Source organism: Pristiophorus japonicus, chromosome 23, assembly GCF_044704955.1.
Source record: "Pristiophorus japonicus isolate sPriJap1 chromosome 23, sPriJap1.hap1, whole genome shotgun sequence".
NCBI classification, from domain to species: Eukaryota; Metazoa; Chordata; class Chondrichthyes; family Pristiophoridae; genus Pristiophorus; species Pristiophorus japonicus.
In genome coordinates, this window is record NC_091999.1 from 36,778,781 (window position 1) to 36,801,688 (window position 22,908).

The 22,908-nt window shown below is 44.1% G+C and overlaps 1 protein-coding gene and 1 pseudogene across 1 annotated transcript; both read right to left on the reverse strand.

The window, feature by feature from the left end:
• LOC139235643 (zinc finger protein 420-like) overlaps window positions 1-22,908 on the reverse strand; it is a 122,278-nt pseudogene that overhangs the window by 76,571 nt on the left and 22,799 nt on the right.
• Window positions 909-1,265, reverse strand: LOC139235645 (U7 snRNA-associated Sm-like protein LSm10). The gene has a single exon (XM_070866693.1). It carries the CDS (start codon window positions 1,263-1,265, stop codon window positions 909-911), a length of 357 nt encoding a protein of 118 aa, XP_070722794.1.

The window sequence follows — 22,908 nt, forward strand, 5'->3', positions numbered from 1 at the left end:
CATCTCCGGAATCAGCCTAGTGAATCGTCTCTGTACCCCCTCGAAAGCTAGTATATCCTTCCTTAAGTAAGGTGACCAAAACTGAACGCAGTGCTCAAGGTGCGGCCTCACCAATACCCTGTGCAGTTGCAGCAGGACCTCCCTGCTTTTGTACTCCATCCCTGTTGCAATGAAGACCAACATTCCATTCACCTTCCTGATTACCTGCTGTACCTGCAAACAAACTTTGAGATTCATGCACAAGGACCCCCAGATCTCTCTGCACTGCAGCATGTTGTAATTCCTTCCCATTCAAATAATATTCCCATTTACTGTTTCTTTTTTCAAAGTGGATAACCTCACATTTTCCAAAATTGTATTCCATCTGCCAGTCCTGATGTCTCCCCATACACGAGACAGTCCTGATGTCTCCCCATACACCAACCAGTCATGATGTCTCCCCATACACCAACCAGTCCTGATGTCTCCCCATACACAAGCCAGTCCTGATGTCTCCCCATACACCAGCCAGTCCTGATGTCTCCCCATACACCAGCCAGTCCTGATGTCTCCCCATACACCAGCCAGTCCTGATGTCTCCCCATACACCAGCCAGTCCTGATGTCTCCCCATACACCAGCCAGTCCTGATGTCTCCCCATACACCAGCCAGTCCTGATGTCTCCCCATACACCAGCCAGTCCTGATGTCTCCCCATACACCAGCCAGTCCTAATGTCTCCCCATACACCAGCCAGTCCTGATGTCTCCCCATACACCAGCCAGTGCTGATGTCTCCCCATACACAAGCCAGTCCTGATGTCTCCCCATACACCAGCCAGTCCTGATGTCTCCCCATACACCAGCCAGTCCTGATGTCTCCCCATACACCAGCCATTCCTGATGATCCTGCTCCAGAACCAGCACATTGTTATTTTCTCGATGGGAATTCTTTTCTCCCTCGATCTTTCCCCCCGAAGTTACGCACTCGGTGGATTTTCTGCAGTTGGCTCTGGATGATGTTGATCTCATCTGCGATGTGAACATAACGTACATTGCTGCCAGTCACAAAGAAGTTGTCCAGGTGCGAGACTTTGCCCCACCGATCAGTGTACGTCACCTCAGAAAGCCGGACATTCGTGAATGCGTCAACATTATCGACAAGCCACGTCACCGAGCTCTCGTCTCTCAGCTCCACGGTGGTGATGTGGCCGTGCAATCCCTGGAGAGGAATGATGAGGCTGTTCTCTGCAACCGTCCGCTCTTTAATGGAGTGGCTCACCGACATGACGCTTGCTTGCAACTCCATGCAATCAGCTGAATGGAAGAGAAAGATCAACTGCAACGCACACGCTTCCCTTGCTAGTATGCCAACTCACAAAGCGCCTGCCACTGCCAGTCTGCTGTGGAGGCTGGATCATTGAATATATTTAAGATGGAGATAGACAGATTTTTATGAGCGATATGGGAGTAAATGTTTATGGGGAGCGAGCGGGGAAGTGGAGTTGAGTCCATGATTAGATCAGCCACGATTTTATTGAATGACGAACAGGCTCAAGGGGCCAAATGGCCTACTCCCGCTCTTATTTATTATGTTCTCCTTAGAGCAGGGAAGATTGAGAGGAGATTTGATAGAGGTGTTCAAAATCATGAGTGGTCTTGCCAGCGTAGATCGAGAGATACTGTTTACATTGGCAGAAGGGTCGAGAACCAGAGGGCACAGATTTTACGTGATTGGCAAAAGAACCAAAGGCGACACAAGAAAAAACCTTCTTGCGTAGCGAGTGGTTAATATATGGATTGCACAGCCTGAAAGGGTGGTGGAGGCAGACTTAATCACAGCTTTAAAAAGGGAGTTGGATAAGTATCTGAAAGAAAAAAATTTGCACGGCTGTGTGGTAAGGGCGAGGGAGTGGGATTAGCTGAGGTGCTCTTGCAGAGAGCTGGCACGTGTTCGACGGGACGAATGGTCTTGTTCCGTGCTGTAATCGTTCTCTGATTCTATGGTTCTAACTCTCTCAGCATAAGCCTCTATTCCCTTCTTCCTCATATGCTGAATTTCAGTGCATCGATACTGGAAACACAGAGCGACCAATCCAGAGCTGCTCTGTATCAGGATGGGCGCTGTATACGGAAGTCGCTCCCTGGCCTCCTGTGTGGGTCTGTTTGTTGCATCAGTTTGAGCTGACGTGGAGAGGGGGGAGAAGCTGCTGGGTTTAACCCCCAGTACCTCTGGGCCCAGAAACTGTCCGCACAATGTATTGTTTTAGGAACAAGTATTTCTGCAGAGGCTTTCAATATACAAATTTGTTTTAATCCATTCTTGGGATGTGGGTGTCGCTAGTAGGGACAGAAGAGATTTCCAATTTCCATTTGCCCCTTGACAAGGTGATGGTGGGCCTTCTCGAACCGCTGCAGTCCATGTGGTGAAGGTCCTCCCACAATGCTGTTAGGTGAGGAGTTCCAGGATTTTCACCCAGTGACGATGTAGGAACGGCGATATATGCCCAAGTCAGGATGGTGTGAGACTTGTAGGGGAACTTGGAGGTGATGGATTTCCCAAGCACCTGCGTGCCTGGTCCATCTGGGTGGGAGAGGTTGCGGGTTTGGGAGGTTCTGTCAAAGTTCTGGTCGAGTTGCAGATGTTTAAATTCCCTCCCCTTCACCCCGCCCACCTCTCCCTCCTCCCATAGAGGCCAGAGTCTTGTGTCGGCCCAGACCGGTTGGTGGGTTCCCTTCCCTGCAGGACATTAATGACCAGTTGGGTTATTACAACAATCCGGCAGCTTTCATGGTCACTTTTTTTCTGCTGATGGCCGCACAAATAGCCAGGATCATTCAGCTCAATTTCACAACCTGCCTTTGTGTTTTATGGCTTCTCTCTCACCCACCCTTTTTCCTGTTTGAAACTCATTTTACAGGGTATTAAAAGGGGAGCATTTGTCGACCAGAGGCTCAAACCAACCATCACATTAAGATCTGACGGAGTCACTCGATTCATCGGGAACGGAATATCATCGGCCTTTGACCATGGAAGCAAAAAGCACTGTTCATAGCCGGGAGAAACAGTACACGTGCTCTGTGTGTGGACAAGGCTTCAGCCGATCATCCAACCTGGAGAGACACAAGTGCAGTCACACTGGGGAGAAACTGTGTAAATGTGGGGACTGTGGGAAATGTTTCAACTACCCATCCCAGCTGGAAACACATCGGCGAGTTCACACTGGGGAGAGGCCGTTCACCTGCTCTGAGTGCGGGAAGGGATTCACTCAAATATCCAACCTGCTGATACACCAGCGAGTTCACACTGGGGCGAGGCCGTTCAGCTGCTCCGATTGTGGGAAGGGATTCACTTGGTCAGCCGACCTGCTGTGGCACCAGCGAGTTCACACTGGGGAGAGGCCGTTCACCTGCTCCGAGTGTGGGGAAGGATTCACTCAGTCATCCAACCTGCTAATACACCAGCGAGTTCACACTGGGGGAGGGCGTTCACCTGCTCCGAGTGTGGGAAGGGATTCACTCAGTCATCCCACTTGCTGACACACCAGCGAATTCACAAGTGACTGCAGGGGTGGGATTCTGCTGTTATTGCTGCTGTTAATCACATCCCGACTAAACCATGTTCATTTTGACAGTTGGGGTTCTTTCCGCTGATGTCAATAACTCCTGTAACTGGACTGGAGTTTAATATTGGGGAGAAAGACAAATAAATTCGTGTTGCTTTCAACACATTGGTGTGGATTTTTGTCTTTCCCAACTGAGTGATTAGCATCATCTGGCTGGAGCTCAGAGAGGACAATCTGGGCGGAGGATGGTATGTGGGGAGAATTTCAGCCTGGATACAGTCCTTGAGGGGCAAACATCACTTTGGTCTTTCTCATCACTCTTCATTGACAGCAAAGTCGCCATGCGGGTTAACCTTGACATTGTAAGATATGGATGATATCCACCCAATGGTGTTTGAAGAGATGGGACGGGTGCTCTGTCAGCCCCTTGCCATATCTCCATCAGCTCAGTAGAGTCATGGGTTATACCCCGAGATTGGAAGGTAGCACACATAGTTCAAATTTAGCAAATTGGCCACAAGTCGGGAACTGAAGGCCCATCAATGTGACCTCGATCACTGGGAAGGTGCTTGAAGGGATTCTGAGAGATGCTGTTTTCCATCATGGGGAAAGGGAAGGGGCCATTACAGATACTGAACATGGATTCCGGTAAACAAGGTCACAACTTACAAACTAGCTTGAGTTTGTAAAGAAAATGTTAGGTTGGTGGATGGGGGAATCCGGTTGACATTGTCTACCTCAAGGTGTCAAACTCATTTTCTAGGGTGGGCCTGATCCAATATCCTGGCACTTGGCATGGGCCACATTCAGAAAAAACGATAAAATTAGGAATAAATGAAGGTAAACTACATCGGAATTTACATTTAGATTTTATTTACTGCCTCTGCTCCCGATCCGTGGCACCTCTTAGCTTGAGCATTCATGAACTGACCCTGCTCAAACTATAACCACAAGTATATCGGTGCATGGTTCTGCCTGTAACCACAAGACTGTGTCACTGCCACACACAGATACCGTTTCCTTGTTTCACATTTCCATACAAACACCATCACTTCACACATCCTCTTTCTACACAATTGCAGCAGACAAGAGCAAGGACATGAGGCTTATTAAAAGACACATTTCATTACAGCAAAGGTTACACTGGGAGAAATGTTCAGTTATTTTCCATTACAGGCAAATGCTGGACAAACCAGCAGCACACTGGCACCTGAGCAGTGTCTCATCAGCCTACAGGCCTTTCTTAAATAGATTTGCTGCCTGGATATAAATTTAAACCAGCTTTGCAGGCGTGATGCTCCATTCACACATTGAAGGTGAGAGAGATGCTGTGGGACACACGCTAAGTCCAGTAGCTGAAAGTGATTTACAGACTGGGTTTTGTGTTTAGTGATCCCGGGCGTGTTGCAAATACCAGCAAAGATGAAGCCCATGGAATAAAAGGGACAGTGGATACTGTCTCACTTTGAGCGAGTCAGAATGACAAGCTTTAACAACAACCGATATTTCACAAACGGAGACCTCACCAGACCAAAGGACTGTTTGTGTCACTGGGCTACAGGAGGCTATTTGTGACAGAAGGAAAGCTGGTCACAGCAAACAAACAGTTTCCCGACCTGTCCAGTGCCCACTCTGACCCCCACCTTCTTTCTCTCACTACTGATGGACACTGCTGCAGTAATTGCTTCTCTGACCTTTTCTCTCTTGTCCCTCCTGCACCCCGAATACACGGCCTGACACAATCTCCCTCCCCCTTCTTCCTCACTGTGCTGGAATCTACACCAGTCTCCCCATCTGCTCCTTTTCCTCTCCCTGGATCCTGAAACTACAGTCTGCATCCCACTGTACTGAAGGAAGTGGCCCGAGAAATACTGAATGCATTGGTGATCATTTTCCTACAGTCTACCGACTCTGGATCAGTTCCTTTGGACTGGAGGGTAGCTATGTAACACTACTTTTTAAAAAAGGCGGGAGAGAGAAAATGGGGAATTATAGACCGGTTAGCCTGACATCCGTAGTGGGGAAAATATTGGAATCAATTGTTAAAGAAGAAATAGCAGCACATTTGGAAAGCAGTGACAGGATCAGTCCAAGTCAGCATGGATTTATGAAAGGGAAATCATGCTTGACAAGTCTTCTAGAATTTTTTGAGGATGTAACGAGTAGAGCGGACAAGGGAGAACCAGTGGATGTGGTTTATTTGAACTTTCAAAAGGTTTTTGACAAGGTCCCACACAAGAGATTGGTGTGAAAAATTAAAGCACAGGGTATTGGGGGTAATGTATTGACGTGGATAGAGAACTAGTTGGCAGACAGGAAGCAGAGAATTGGGATAAACGAGACATTTTCAGAATGGCAAGCACTGACTAATGGGGTGCCGCAGGGCTTAGTGCTGGGACTCCAGCTATTTACAATATACATCAATGATTAGATGAAGGAATTGAGGGTAATATCTCCAAGTTTGCAGATGACACTCAGCTGGGTGGCGGTGTGGACTGAGAGGAGGATGCTAAGAGGCTGCGTGGTGACTTGGACAGGTTAGGTGAGTGGCCAAATGCATGGCAGATGCAGTACAAAGGTGGATAAATGTGAGATTATCCACTTTGGTGGCTAAAACATGAAGGCAGAATATTATCTGAATGGCGACAGATTAAGAAAAGGGGAGGTGCAATGAGACAAGGGTGTCATGGTACATCAGTCATTGAAAGTTAGCATGCAGGTACAGCAGGTTGTGAAGAAGGCAAATGGCATGTTGGCCTTCATAGCTCGGGGATTTGAGTGTGGGAGCAGGCAGATCTTTCTGCAGTTGTATAGGCTTTTTCTGAGGCCTCACCTGGAATATTGTGTTCAGTTTTGGTCCACTAATCTTAGGAAGGACGTTCTTGCTATTGAGGGAGTGCAGTGAAGGTTCACCAGATTGATTCCCGGGATGGCAGGACTGACATATGTTGAGAGACTGGATCGACTGGGCCTGTATTCACTGCAGTTTAGAAGAATGAGAGGGGATCTCACAGAAACATATAAAATTCTGACGGGACTGGACAGGTTAGATGCGGGAAGAATGTTCCAGATGTTGGGAAAGTCCAGAACCAGGGGTCACAGTCTAACGATAAGGGGTAAGTCATTTAGGACCGAGTTGAGGAGAAACGTCTTCACTCAGAGAGTTGTTAACCTGTGGAATTCCCTGCCGCAGAGAGTTGTTTATGCCAGTTCGTTAAATATATTCAAGAGTGGGTTAGATATGGCCCTTATGGCTAAAGGGATCAAGATGTATGGAGAGAAAGCAGGAAAGGGGTACTGAGGTGAATGATCAGCCATGATCTTATTGAATGGTGGTGCAGGCTCGAAGGGCAGAATGGCCTATTCCTGCACCTATTATCTCTTTTTCTTACTCAGTCTTCCCCTCCTGATGTCTACAGGCTCTAAAACTGAAGCTTGGTGGCCCTCAGTCCTTGATTTACCTACCCTTCTCTCCTCCTCTTTCCCCCTTGGTTGTGTTCCACACTCTGGGCCTTGGGCCTTCCCCGGGGATTCTCATTATGAACAGGGGGCTGTGTGTTGTGACAGGATGTCCCAGCTCCCCTCCTCTTTCCCCCTTGGTTGTGTTCCACACTCTGAGCCTTGGGCCTTCCCCGGGGATTCTCAGTAGAACAGGAGGATGTGTGTTGAGGCAGGATGTCCCCGCTCTCCACCTTTAAAGGGACAAGGAGATGACCAGCTGGGCTGAATGGCCCAGCTTTATGACATTACTGCAGTGCCTAGCAAGCAAACTCCCTGAGCCCTGCTCATAATGGGCTTGGTTGAGCTCATGCTGTTACAGGAAGGGAAACAGGAGCAGGATTCGAGCCGTGTGTAGCCCTGGATTAATGGGGAGAGGTATAGGATCAATTTATACCTTATTGAGTGAGAAATGTCAGTGTCCCGGACACTCCCTGTCCCTCAGTATCTATGCCGGGGAGCGACCGATGGGTTCACTCTGTATCTAACCCGCGCTGTGCCCGACTGGAGAGTGTTTGATGCTGGCACGAGGTGCTCAGGTCGATAAGCACAACATTTAACCCAATGATGATCAGATAACCCATCAGCTTCTCCCTGGACAAAGGTCCTGAACGACAGGAAGTGTTTCTAATAATTTGGCTGGGGTCCTTGATAAAATTTAAACAACTCCGATCTCTTTTTAAAATGTGTTTATGAGATGTGCGCGTCAACTCTCGCCTCTCCTTCTAAATGTTCGGGAATATAGGCCTGGTCTAATCATTCTCTCAGGACAATCCCCCCATCCCAGGAATCAGTCTGATGAACCTTCATTGCACTCCCTCGACAGCAAGTTTATCTTTCCTTAGGTAAGGAGACCAAAACTGTACATAATGCTCCAGGTGTGGTCTCACCAGGGCCCTGTATACTTGCAGTAAGAGGTAAATATTTAAATATTTTTGTACAAAGGCCAATATAGCATTTGCTTTATTAATTGCTTGCTGGACCTTCGTATTAACTTTTAGCGATTTGTGTACAAGAACACCCAATTCCCTCTGAACATCAACATTTCCCAATCTCTGACCATTTAAAAAATACTCTGCCTTTCTATTTTTACTGTCAGTGTCTAACTTAACATTTCTTCACATTATATTCCATTTGCCATGTTCTTGCCCATTCACTGAGCCTGTATATATCCCCTTGAAACCTCTTTTCATCCTCCTCACAACTTACATTACCAATGAGCTTTGTATTCTCAGCAAACTTCGCTATATTACATTTGGTCCCCTCATCCAAATCATTGATATAGATTGTGAATAGCTGGGACCCAAGCACTGATCCTTGCAGCACCCCACCAGTTACAGCCTGCCAACCGGAAAATCACCCGTTTATTCCTACTCTCTGTTTTCTGTCCATTAACCAATCCTTCATCCTTGCTCGTATATTACTTTCAATCTCATGAGTCCTACTTTTGTTTAATAACCTCTTGTGTGGCACGGATCAGATACAGAGTAATTTCTCCCACTACAAGATCCTATGAAACAATCCCAGGGTAGTACAGCATGGGTTAGATACAGAGTAAAGCTCCCTCTGCACTGTCACATCAAACACTCCCAGGGCAGGTACAGAACAGGTTAGAAACGGGGTACATCTCTCTCTATCCTTTCCCAACCATTCCAGGGCAGGTACAGCACTTGTTAGATACAGAGTAAATCTCGCTCTGTGCTTTCCCATCAAACTCTCCCACGGCAGGTACTGCATTGGTTAAATACTAAGTAAAGCTCCCTTTGCACCGTCCTTGGGCAGGAACAGCATAATTCAGATAAAGGGTAATCCTCTCTCTAACCTCGCTCTACAATTGCACAGGACCATGGTGAGACCACACCTCGAGTACTGTGCAAAGTTTTGGCCTCTTTATCGAAGGAAGGGTATACTTGAGTTGCTTAGATACAGAGTAAAGATTCCTCATCACTGTCCCATCAGACATTCCAAGGGCAGGAGGAGACCACCTGGCCCCTCGAGCCTGCTCCGTCATTTAATAGAATCATGGCTGATTTGATATTGGACTCAGCTCCAGTTCTTTGCCCACTCCATATAGCTCTTTATAACCTTATCGCTCAAAAATCTGTCGATCTCCGCCTTAAATATATTCAGTGAACCAGACTCCGCAGCGCTCTGGGGCAGAGAATTCCATAGATTTACAACCATCTAAGAGAAGAAATTCTTCCTCATCTCAGTTTTAAATGGACAGCCTTTTATTCTGAGACTATGTTTCCTAGTTTTAGTTTCCTTGATGAATGGAAATATCCTCCCTGCATCCACCTTGTCGAGCCCCCTCATTTTCTTATCTGTTTCGATAAGATCATCTCTCATTCTTCTGAACTCCAATGGGTATCTTCATCAGTCAACCCGCATATATCTGGAATCAACCTAGTGTACCTTCTCTGAACAGCCTCCAATGCAAGTATATCCTTCCTTAAATGCGGAGACCAAAACTAGACGCGGTACTCTAGGTCTGGCCTCACCAACAGCCTGTACAGTTGTAGAAATATTTTCTCTGCTTTTATACTCTATCCCCCTTGCAATAAGGGCTAATATTCCATTTGCCTTCCTGATTACCTGCTGTACCTGCATACTAACTTTTTGTGTTTCATGCACCAGGACCCCCAGGTCCCACTGTAATGCAGCACTTTGCAATTTTTCACCATTTAAAATATAATTGTTTTTCTATTTTTTCTGCCAAGGTGGATAACCTCACATTTTCCTGCATTGTACATCATTTGCCAAATTCTTGCCCACTCACTTGGCCTGTCTATTACTTTGCACATTTTTTGTGACCTCCTCACAATTTACTTTCTCACCCATCTTTGTATCATCAGCAAACTTGACTACATTACAGTTAGTCCCTTCATCCAAGTCATTAAAATAGATTGTAAATAGTTCAGGACCCAGCACCGATCCCTGCAGCTCTCCACTAGTCAATGTTTGCCAACAGAAAAATGACCCATTTATCCCGACGCAGATACAAAGTAAATCTCCGTCTACACTGCTCCATCAAACACTCCCAGGGCAGGTATAGTCCAGGTTAGCTACAGCATAAAGCTCTCTCTACACTGTCCCATCAAAAGTCGCAGGGCAGGTACAGCACGGGTTAATTCCCCAGTCTCATCCTCTAAGGGATAACGTTTACTTTAGCTACTCTCTTACTTGTTATGTACCTGTAAAAGCTCTTACTATCTGTTTCAAAATTTCTTGCCAGTTTATTCTCGTACTCTATCTTCCCTTTCTTTATTAATTTTTTTATCGTACTTTATTGGATTTTTAAAATTCTCAATCATCTCGCCTCCCACTAATCTTGGCCACTTTGTATGCCATTGTTTTAAATTTTATACCGTCTTTTACTTCCTTAGTTAGACACAATGCTTCTCCCTTCTCTTAAAGTCTTTACTTTTCACGGGAATATATTTTTCTTGAGAGTTATGAAATATCTCCTTAAATGTCTGCCACTGCTTATCAACCATCTTACATTTTAATCTACTTTCCCAGTCCACTTTTTCCAATTCTGCCTTTATCCTTTCTAATCGCCTTCATTTAACTTCAGGACATTATTTTGATATCCAACTTGCTCACCCTCCAACTGAATTTGAAATTCAACCCTGTTATGATCACTCTGTCTTCGAGGATCCCTTACTACGACATCATTGATTAATCCTAACTCATTACACAGTACCAGATCGAGGATCGCTTGCTACCTGTTTGGTTGTGCAACATAATGTTGAAGTGAAACACCCCGGATACACTCTATGAACATTTCCTCAAGGCTACCTTGGGCAATTTCATTTGTCCAGTCTATATTGTCGTACCTTTCTTACAAGCCTCCGTTATTTCTTCATTTATATTCCGTACAACAGTGTAGCTACTTAGGGGCCTAATAGACTACGCCAAACAGTGTTTTCTTCCCCTTATTATTTCTTATCTCCAACCAAACTGATTATATGTATTCATTTTCTGATCCAAGATCTTCTCTCACTAATACACTGATCTCATCCTTTACTAACAGAGCTACGCCAACTACATTTCCTTTCTGTCTATCCATCCATATTGTCAAATGCCCCTGAATATTCCATTCCTAGCCTTGGTCAGCTTGCCATCACGCCTCTGCATTGGCTATCAGATCATACCCATGTATATCTATTTACTGTCAACTCGTCAATCTTGTTACAAATGCTGCTTGCATTGAGATAAGGAGGTTTTAATTTTGCCTTTTTACCGTTTTTTCCCTGGTTTGACTCCACTTTCTGATACACGTATTTTTATACATTCTGTCCCTCCCTCTCTGGTTCACATTTCACCCACCGCTACCCTACTCTATTGCCTTTGACTTTTTAAATGTCTGCTCACCTGAACCCTCACCCAACTATTTAGGTTAAAGCCCTCTCTCCAGCCCAATTATTCGGGTCTCCAGGAGTGCAGCAGCTCAAAGTGGGAAATCTGAGATTTAGGTCAGTGGGGGCGTTTTAAGGAGTAATCTGCTTTAAACCATTTGGAGGCAACTGAGAATTGTTGGTAGCTTCTAAGTAAGGTTAACCATTAAATATTTAGGATTCTTTCAAACTTAAGCAGAGACAAACTAGCTAGACCTCAACAACTTTGCAAAAAACCGATTTAGTTAAAACTCGTTCAAACCGGTTATTTAAACAGTTGACCAGTGGTGACTCATCTGAGCCACTAGCAGATAAAAAACCGAGGGCTAGTTGCAGGTAGGACGGAGTGTAGCAGCTCAGAGTGGGAAACTTGAGTGTTTGATAAGTGGGAGAGTTTGGTGAAGTTGGGGGGGGGGAGGTGTTGCTTTAGCTTGTTTTTCCTAACTTTTTCTGCAGAGTGGCGGCGTATCTGAGCGGGAGTAGATTGAGGCCCGGGAGTGAGGATTAAAGCCACAGCAGACCACCAAATTCAAGGAAGTTAAGACGGCCAGTGTGATCTCCTGGGCTTATTTCCATCTTTTGATTGGGACGGAGAGGAGTTTTCCCAGGTTTATTCCCCAATTGGCCTGAGTTTTTATCTTTTTATTGCCTCTCCCAGGAGACCGCACCACTCCGAATGGGGAGAACTCTGCTATGTGACATAACAGGTAAGGCAGGTAAGTGATTGGTAGAGATTGTGAGCTAATTGTTTCTTTTAAATTAACATATAGCATATGATTACATTCTAAAAACTGATATTTATTGGTTTAACTAATTGAATAAAGAATATATGGTAAATATTTTGATTAACACCAAACTAATTAATTAAATTAAATAATGGTAAAACAGGAGCTGCTGCAATATGTCGGAGCTTCTGGAAGTTTTAGTCCATGCTGATTACATCTGCGGTAAGTGTCTGCGAATCGACAAACTTCGGCTCCGAATTGAGGAGCTGGAGTCCGAGCTGCAGACATTGCCAGACATCAGGGCGTGAACAAGTTACCTGGACCTTTTCCTCCAGGAGGCAGCTACACCGTGTAAATTAAATACTTTAGAATTGGCACGTAGTCAGGGACAGGAGGGTGTGACTGCTAATGAGGCAGGTACGGGGATCCAGGAGTTAGTATTGCAGAAGCATCAGTCTCTGCACTTCTCTAATAGATTTGATGTTCTTAAAACCCTTGCAGACAAGTGTGCAGACTGGGGGGTGAAGTAGCAGATTGACCAAAGCACCGTGGTGCATAACGCCATTCAAGTGGGGGGAGCAAAGAGGAAATTGGTGGTAGGGAACATTATAGTTAGGGGGAGAGATAGGGTTCACTGCAACCTAGAGCGTGGGTCCCGAAGACTGTGTTTCATATTCGTTGCCAGGATAAAGGACATCGCTTCCGGACTGGAGAAGAAGTTTTAGTGGGAGGGGGAGAGTCCATTTGTCGTGTTACACGTCGGTACCAATGTCATAGGTAGGACTAAGAATGAGTTTCTGCTGAGAGATTTTGAACAGCTAGGGACTAAATGGAAAAGCAGAACCACAAAGGTAATAATCTCTGCATTATTACCTGAGCCACGAGCAAATTGGCATAGAGTCAATAGAATCAGAGAAATAAATACGTGGCTCAGAGGTTGGTGTCGAAGAAGTGGGTTTCGATTCTTGGGGCACTAGCACCAATACTCGAGAAAGAGAGAGCTGTTCCATGGGGACAGATTAAACCTGAACTATGCTGGGACCACAATTCTAGCGAATCAATTAACTAGGGAGGTGGATAGGGATTTAAAATAAATAAGGCGGGGGGGGAGGTTCAGAATGAAGAGTAATCCAGAATGCAAGAGAAAAGAAAAGGAAGCCATGCAGGAAACTGACTGTGGTAATGATGCACTGTTTACGTCAGGAAGGGATAGAGCATACAAACAAAAAAGTGCACTAGCAAATAGGGTTCAGGTAAGAAAAATAGCGATAAGACAAATAGGGCTATAGTACAAAATAATGTTAAGATGTCTAATAATGCGAAAAATACTAATCTAAAAGCACTGTATCTGAATGCACGAAGCATTCGTAATAAGGAACATGAATTAGCAGCGCAAATAGATGTAAACGGACACGATATAGTTGCAATTACGGTACATGGTAGCAGCGTGATCAGGGTTGTGAATTCGATAGGCAAGGATATTCGATATTTTGGAAGGACAGGAACAATGGAAAAGGGGGTGGTGTGGCGTTGTTAGTAAAGGATGAAATGCAATCAAGAGTGAGAAAGGATATTGACTCAGAAAATCAAGATGTAGAATCAGTCTAGGTGGAGCGAAGCAGCACCAAGGGGCAGCAAACATTGGTGGGAGTGATCTATAGGCCTCTAAACACCGGTGGTAAAGTAGGGGACAGCATTAAACAGGACATTAGAGATGCATGTAACAAGGGTACTACGCTAATCGTAGGTGACTTTAATCTGCATTTATACTGGCCAAATCAAATGAGCAATAATACCATGGAAGATAAATTCCTGGAGTGTGTACGAGATGTTTTTTTCGACCTGTATGTTGAGGAACCTAAGCAGGAACAGGCTATCCTAGTTTGGGTATTGTGCAATGAGAAGGGATTAATTCAGTCTTGTTTTGCAGGGTCCTTTAGGGAAGAGTGACAGGGATTGAGAATATGTGCAATTATAACCCGGTTAGCCTTACATCAGTAGTGGGGAAAAATGTTGGAATCATTTATTAAAGATGAAATAGCAGCGCATTTGGAAAGCAATGATAGGATCGGTCCAAATTAGCATGGATGTATAAAAGGGAAATCATGCTTGACAAATCTTCTGGATTTTTTTGAGGATGTAACTAGTAGAGTGGACAAGGGAAACCAGTGGATGTGGTGTATTTGGACTTTCAAAAGGCTTTTGACAAGGTCCCACACAAGAGATTGGTGTGCAAAATTAAAGCATAAGGTATTGGGGATAATGTACTGATGTGGATAGAGAATTCGTTGGCAGACAGGAAGCAGAGCGTCGGGATAAACGGGTCTTTTCAGAATAGCATGCAGTGACTGGTGGGGTGCCACAGGGCTCAGTGCTGGGACCCTAGCTATTTACAATATACATCAATGATTAGATGAACGAATTGAGTGTAATATCCCCAAGTTTGCAGATGACACTAAGCTGGGTGACGGTGTGAGATGTGAAAACAATGCTAAGAGACTGCAGGATGACTTGGACAGGTTCGGTGAATGGGAAAATGCACGGCAGATGCAGTATAATTTGGATAAATGTGAGGGAATCCACTTTGGTGGCAAGAACACGAAGGCAGAATAATATCTGTATGGCGGCAGATTAGCAAAAGGGGAGTTGCAACGAGAGCTGGGTGTTATGGTACATCAGTCATGGAAAGCTGACATGCAGGTACAACAGGCTGTGAAGAAGGCAAATGGTATGTTGGCCTTCACAGCTAAGGGATTTGAGTATAGGAGCAGGAAGGTCTTACTGCAATTGTGCAGGGCCTTGGTGAGGTTTCACCTGGAATATTGTGTTCAGTTTTGTTCTCCTAATCTGAGGAAGGACGTTATTGCTACTGAGAGAGTGCAGCGAAGGTTCACCAGACTGATTCCCGGGATGGCAGGACAGACATTTGAGGAGAGACTGGATCATCTGGGCCTGTATTCACTGAAGTTTAGAAGGATGAGAGGGGATCTCATGGAAATATATAAAATTCTGACATTACTAGACAGGTTAGATGCAGGAAGAATGTTCCCGATGTTGGGGAAGACCAGAACCAGGGGGACACAGTCTAAGGATGAGGGGTAAGCCACTTAGGACTGAGATGAGGAGAAACGTCTTAACTCAGAGAGTTGTTGACCTATGGAATTCTCTAAAGCAGAGAGTTTTTGATGAATATATTCAACAGGGAGTTAGATATGGCCCTTCTGGCTAAATGGATCAAGGGATATGGAGAGAACGCATGAAAGGGGTACTGAGGTGAATGATCAGCCATGATCTTATTGAATAGTGGTGCAGGCTCGAACGGCCGAATGGCCTACTGCTGCACCTATGTGCTATGTTTCTCTGTTTCTATAACATGATTGAATTCCTTATTCAATGAAAAGTGAAGTAGTGCAATCTGAAATTAGAGTCCTAAATCTAAACAAAGCAAACTACGAAGGTATGAGGAATGAAATGATTGTGATAGATTGGTCAGATTCATTAAAAGGCATGATGGTGGATAGGCAATGGCTAATATTTAAGGAACGAATGCATGATTTGCAATAGTTATACTTTCCTTTCTGGCGTATAAACACAAAAGGAAAAGTGGCCCAACCATGGCTAACAAAATAAATTAAGAATGGTATTGATCTAAAAAGAAGTCATACAATGTTGCCAGAAAAAGTAGCAAACCTGAGGATTGGGAAAAGTTTAGCATTCAACAAAAATGGACCAAAAGATGGATTTAAGGGAATAAAAATAGAGTATGGGAGTAAATTGCAAGAAATATAAAAACCGACTGGAAACGTTTCTACAATTATGGAAAAAAAAAAGATTAGTGAAGACAAATGCAGGTCCGTTACAGTCAGAAACCGGAGAATTTATAATGGGGAAAAAGGAAACGGCAGAGCAACAAAATAAAGGCTTCAATTCTGTCTTCCCAGAAGAGGACACAAATAACGTCCCAGACATGCTAGGAAATCAAGGGTCTAGGGAGCAAGAGGGATGAATGTAAATGATTATTGTAAGAACATATTGCTGGAGAAACTAATGGGACTGAAGTTACATAAATCCCCAGAGCCTGAAGGGCTGCATCCCAGAATACTAAAAGACGTAGCCATGGAAATAAGGGATGCATTGGTTGACATCTTCCAAAATTCTAAAAAGATTATGCAACAGTTCCTGCAGATTGTAGTGTGCAAATGTAACCCCACTATTTTAAGAAGGAGGGAGAGTGAAAACAGGGAAGTTCAGATCAGTTAGACGAACATCAGTTGTGTGGAAAATGCTAGAGTCTATTATAAAGGATGTGATAACGGGACACATTGATAATATCAGCGGGATTAGATAACGTCAACATAGATTTATGAAAGGAAAATCGTGTTTGACAAACCTACTGGTGTTTTTCAGGAAGTAACTGATAGAATAGATAAGCGAGAACCAGGGGATGCAGTGTAGTTGGATTTTCAGAAGGCCTTTGATAAAGTCCCAATTTGAGGTTCGTGTACAAAATTCAAGCACATAGGATTGGGGGTAATATCCTGACATAGATTGAAGATTGGTTCACTGAAAAGAAACAGTGAGCATGAATAAACACTTCGCAGATGCAGTATAACGTGGATAAATGTGAAGTTATCCACGTTGGTAGGAAAAACATAAAGACTACGTATTATTTAAATGGTGGTAGCTTGGGAAATGTCAATGTACAAAGGGACCTGGGTGTCCTTGTACCCCAGTTATTGAAAGCAAACATGCAGGTGCAACAAGCAGCAACAGGATTTGAGTACAGGTGCAAGATCTCTTACTACAGTTATACAGGTCCTTGGTGAGACCACAGCTGGAGTATTGCATGCAGTTTTCTCTCCTTATCCAAGAAAGGATATACTTGCACGAGAGGGAGTGCAACCAATGCTCAACAGACTGATTCCTGGATGGCAGGACTGGTCGTATGAGGAGAGATTGGGTCGACTAGGCCTGTATTCACTAGAGTTTAGAAGAATGTGAGGGATCTCATTGAAACATTTAAAATTCTGACAGGGCTGGACACACCGGATGCGGGGAAGAGGTTTCCCCTGGCTGGGAAGTCAAGAACAAGGGGTCACACTCTCAGGATATGGGGTCGGAAATTTAGGATTGAGATGAGGAGACATTTCTTTACTCAGAGGGCGGTGAACCTGTGGAATTCGCTACCACAGATGGCTGTGGACGCCAAGGCACTGAATATATTTAAGAAGGAGATTGATAGATTTCTAGACACAAAAGTCATCAAGCGATAATGAGAGAAAGTGCGAATAAGGTGTTGAATAAAAGGATCAGCCATGATCATATTGCATGGCGTGGCAGGCTCGATGGGCCGAACGGCATACTCCTGTTCCTATTTTCTATGTTTATATCTAGGGGAAAACTCACTTTCCCTCACTGATTGCAGCTCTTCACCTGTACCGAAGGTTTAGAGGGGATTTAAAGAAAGCTTCTTCACGCAGGGGGTTGTGGGAGTCTGGAACTCACTGCCTGGAAAGGAGGTAGAGGCAGAAACCCTCACCACATTTAAAAGGTGCATGGATGGGCACTTGAGGTACCATAACCTGCAGGGTTAAGGACCTAGAGCTGGTAAGTGGGATTAGACTGGATAACGCCTTGTTGGCTGGTGCAGATACAATAGTAAGTACTTCAGGGAATCTAATATGGCCAGAGTGATCTCCTGGACTAGGTTCGATTGCCTGGATGAGTCGGAGATGAATTTTCTCAGATTTGTTTTTGATCGACAAATGGCCTGAGTTTTTATCTGTTTATTTTTGCCTCTCCCAGGACATCGTATGGCTCCGGGTGTGGTGGAATGTAAAATGTTGCGATACATGGAGTATCGCAGTTGTGGGGGGTGTACTTGTTGGACCGGGTACTCTTTATCTGTGCACCATTGTTCATTGTACATAGGTTTATATGTAACTTCAGGGCTGCTGACCGGGCTGTCTGGCTCTTTGTCGGCCAGCGCGGACACGATGGGCTGAAATGGCCTCCTTCTGCGCTGTAAATTACTGTGTTTCTATGTTTACAAAGAAATGTCCGCACGGCAGCCTGAAACTCAGGGGCCCAGCGAGCAGGCGGGGGGAGGATGATTGACAGTTACCCAATGTGCAGGCGCGGGGGAGGATGATTCATTGGGGTCCAGCACGCAAGCGCGGGGGAGGATGATTGACAGCATCCCAGTGTGTGTATGTGCTGAGCATGCGCGGTGCGGACCCGGCGCCGATGCAGGAGTGGGCGGGGCCAGGCCATTTGCGTGGTGTCAGTCACAACTCAGGGCGTTGGCCGGAGCGCGGGGGCTTGTGGGTATAGCAGCCGCCATTATTGTTGGTCCTTTCAAACAACCTTTGCAGCAGCTGCGGCTGAAAATCAGCTTCACTGCCCCCAGGCTGGGAGGTGGGGACATTTAGCAACTTTCTCCCGGTTATCACTTTTCGAAACTCGTTTTTCCAGGGTTTTACAAGTTGAGCATTTACAGACAGAAAGCTGAAACCAAACATTACGTCAGGATCTGACAGGGTAACGCGATTCATTAGGACCTGAATATCATCGGCTTTGCTCATGGAAGGGGATAGCAGCGATTGCAGTGCGCAGAAACCACACACGTGTCCCGGTGTGGACCCTGAGTCAGCCGAACGCCTCACCTGGCGAGACACGTGCACCGTCACACCGGGGAGAAACAGGGTCAAGGATGGCACCGCGGAAAGGGATTCAGTTCCTCGTCTGCACCGATTGACTTTCAACACAGTCACACTGGGGACACTCCGTTCACCTGCTCCGTGTGTGGGAAGGGATTTGTTTATTCATCCTGCCTGCAGATACACCAGCGAGTTCACACTGACGAGAAGCCTTTTCAGTGTTCTGACTGTGGGAAGAGCTTTAAAATCTCTGGGAAGCTGAAGGGACACGAGCCTGTTCACACTGATGAGAGGCCGTTCACATGTTGAATTACTTAGCAGCTTTTTGCCACTTTTCAAATTATAGAAATTCAACTATTCGCATGGTTTATATTTAGTTCAAACTAGGAGACTCTTGTTCAGGTTAGAATAAATGTTTTTAATACAGCTATATTGAGTAAAAACAACAGATTTTTCAAGTAAGTTACGTCTGTTACAAAAAGTAATACTTAACAACTGATAGTTGCAACCTGTTCTCCACAGCATTTTCTTGAGAGACCGTGGTGGCGACTCGTTATCCTCTTTTCCTTCTGAAGATGAATTTTTCCTGTTGTCTTGATTCGCACTACCTTCCTGGTAGAAGAGCTATTACTTTATACGCCTTTGCTCCCATTCAAATGCTCTGAAACTCTGCAGCTGTTTTAACCTTACAATAGATCATATTGACTACTGACTTTGACCTTCGATGTTATCTCAACCTTCCCTCGCTCTCTGTGGCAGGACTCACTTCTGTGAGAACAATTACACAGACATTTACACACACAATTATACTGACCTTGGCGTTACAAAGTTATGATAATAAATGGTATATGCTGCATACATTTATCCTATGATTAATAATATTTGCCTTGATCCTTCTAGTTTTAAATGAAGCTCTATCAGCAGTTACAAAAATTGATAACATAATAATGGCTCAATTTACCATGATGCTTTGCTTCCCAGCCTTTGGCCATTTTGAAACACATTTTATATTATATGGCCATTTTCTATCATTTATAAACTACTTTTATCGACCATCAATGCACACACAGGAAGTTACAAACATAAAGGCTATTCATTATTTAAAGACATGTAAAATAAGCTTCTTCATTCTAACTTCTAACATCTGTCAATAGGTGATATCTTACAATCCTTACCTTGAGGTGGAGGAACTTCCTAAGTTTTCATTTTGACTCTTGTCAAATAGGCTTTGTGCGATTATAACATGAAGTCGTGTTTGTGTCTGGCGTAAAGACGTGCTTCGAATAGCAGATGCACACTCTTAAACATATTAACAATGTGAGTTGAACTATTAACAATAAATGTGAAATTATTCTAATCCAGGGAAGAATTTCTATATTAATCCCTTAACTTTTAGTTCCCTACCTTCTGATATTCGTGCTTGATTGGATATAATTTAATCAAACTTTTAGTTTTTCACAGTTCTGCATCCTGATCTGAGTCATTATCTTCTTTATATGATTCAAACCAAAGACTACCGAATTCCCCTCTATCATTTAAAACACCTTCTACGGCAGCCTCAAATTTCACCATCTATACATCTATCCCACTTCCGTCAGGTCTGAGGTAGATATATTCTCCACAAACATTGAATGTATTCATGACAGGTTTATTTTCCGGGTAGGTAGGTTTAATATGTTTCCCAATGCATGAGTACTGCCATTCATTTTTTTCCACCATCTAAGCCAAAACAATTGGATGTATGCTTTCCTTTCTGATGCTATTGGGCCTTGTTTTTTTTCTCCCCACAATCCCCCACTCTTTTTTCGAAATCTCTATAACTGTCGGCCTTCCCTCTCTCTTAACGGACATCTCATACATACTCCGTATCCTTCTTTTATTTCCCACTGATCTGCAACTTCCGTTATAGCACCACAACCTGCCGTATATTATGTTGATACATTAATATCCTGCTTCATCCACAGTGGGAAATACCACCCATAGTATTCATTATGTCTTTGTTTTTTTATGTCCACCAAGAACCAGTGGTTCTGTTCCAAAAAAGAGGAGTTGAGTACATTTATCGTCTGAGACTGCTCTGCAGTCCTGCTCTTCATTCGTTGCCTTTCCCAAACTTCCGAATAGCAATAGAAGCGTATAGATCCACATCATTCACCTGCAAGAAAACCAAGCATAATATCTTTTCATTCTGAACAGGTTTCATCTGATTGATATGGAACCATTTCAGATTTGGTTCTCCCTTTAGGCCATAGGGAACATTCAATAGGTACACAACGGGATTAATTTATCAATTATTTGATGTGGACCCGCCCAGTTGAGTGGTCTGTTATTCCAACGGTTTATGTGTACTGGTATCTGCATTTGTCTCCCAGTCACAGCCTCATATGGACTTACACTCGTCGTCGCATGAGGGTTCGAATCGGACTGGAGTTTATGCAAGTCGATAGCTTGTGTTTTAGTGGCAGCCGCTAGAGCAGGTCACTGGGGAGTTTCAAAAACGCATCCTGGTACATTTAATCCGTTATTGCGGATTCTTTAGCCAACTGAACGGCTGCATTATTGCCCTTGTTATGGGGTGAGGAATCTTTCTCGTGGCCTTATGACAAGGGGCGAGTCGTTTCTGGAGCACTTCCCAAAGTTTACGGAGGAGACCAGAATATAATAGAATTTTACTATCTAACAAATAGTGCGCAGTTATTGGTATCGGTGCAAGGCCATAACTGCATTGCATACATAGCTTTTGTCAGAACAATTGCTTGTTGTTTCAGATGGTTTATAGTGGGTGGCGAGAATAATAGCTATCAATTATGCTTGTTGGGACGAGTGGGTTTTCACTCTGAATCCCATCTCGAGAGATAAGAGCAGTAACCTGTATCGTAGCGTGTTTTAAAGAATTTTACTGAGATTGTCTGGCTATCTCCCCAGGCCGGCCGAATGTCTTCCCCATACTCATTTTTCAACAGTTCATACAGAGGTTTGGCCCTGTCTGCAAAATTCGGAATTACATTCCTTTGATATCCTATCAGTCGCAAGAAGGATAACAGCGCTATCTTTGACACAGGCAGCGGAAGCCTCCGAATGGTGTCGACTTTCTGCTGACAATGTTACTTTTAAAATTATGAATGTAACTGGAGATACATTAGTTTTTGTATTTAACAAATATCTGAAACAAAGTCTACACAAAAGGCAAAAGAGAGGGGATCTTCCCTTCGCTTGTAGCTTCGAGAAATTTATGCAGGCTTTTTTTTTTACAGGCATTTATTATCTTTCAAACCAATGTAATCAATTTGTAAGTTTTCTTTTGACAGATAAGTGAGCATCTCGGATTTTTTCAGCTATAATAACACAATTGAAAAGCGAGTTCTTTGTTACAATCTGAATTGAATTGAAATGAGACCACACATTTATTTATCCAATTAAAACGTCCAAATCAATTTTTTTGGCAACTGTAACTTCAAGGCTTAAGTTTTATCTATTATTAAACAAACCCATCCTTTTTGCAAATCCATCGCTCCATAAATCATAATTAAATTTACTAGGCACCTGCGTTTCTAACTTAAAATGTAATTCAATTTTAGGTACACAATGAATATTTTAACGCTCAATTTATTCATACTTTCACTTTTTTTCAATTCGTTTTTTTCCAACAACATATTTTCTCATTCCCTGTTGTTTTCTTCCTTTGCTGGGTTCTTAGATCTTCCTGCTCTCTCTCCTACACTTCATGCTGATCCTGTTTCTCATGTCTCCATGAGACACGCAGAGGTGTGTTGTGTTTTCCGGTTTCTAACCGGCTTCTTTAAATTTAGTTTTTGAAGGCTGAGAACGCTGACACACTCCTACCAAACAGGATTGCTGGTGATGCAGCGCCATCAGCATCTGCCGCAGTGTCATCTGGTGTTGAGCTGGGGTGACATCAGTTCAAGTCCCGATAATTACTGGTTTTAGACAGCCGGGGGTTTGAGCGGAGCCTTTTTCTCATCCTTTATAATTGTTGTGTCATTATTACCACACGATGGGGTATTTAGCATTAAGGGAGCGAGGAGGAATGGATACAAATTCCAACCGGAAGGAGCCAGACTC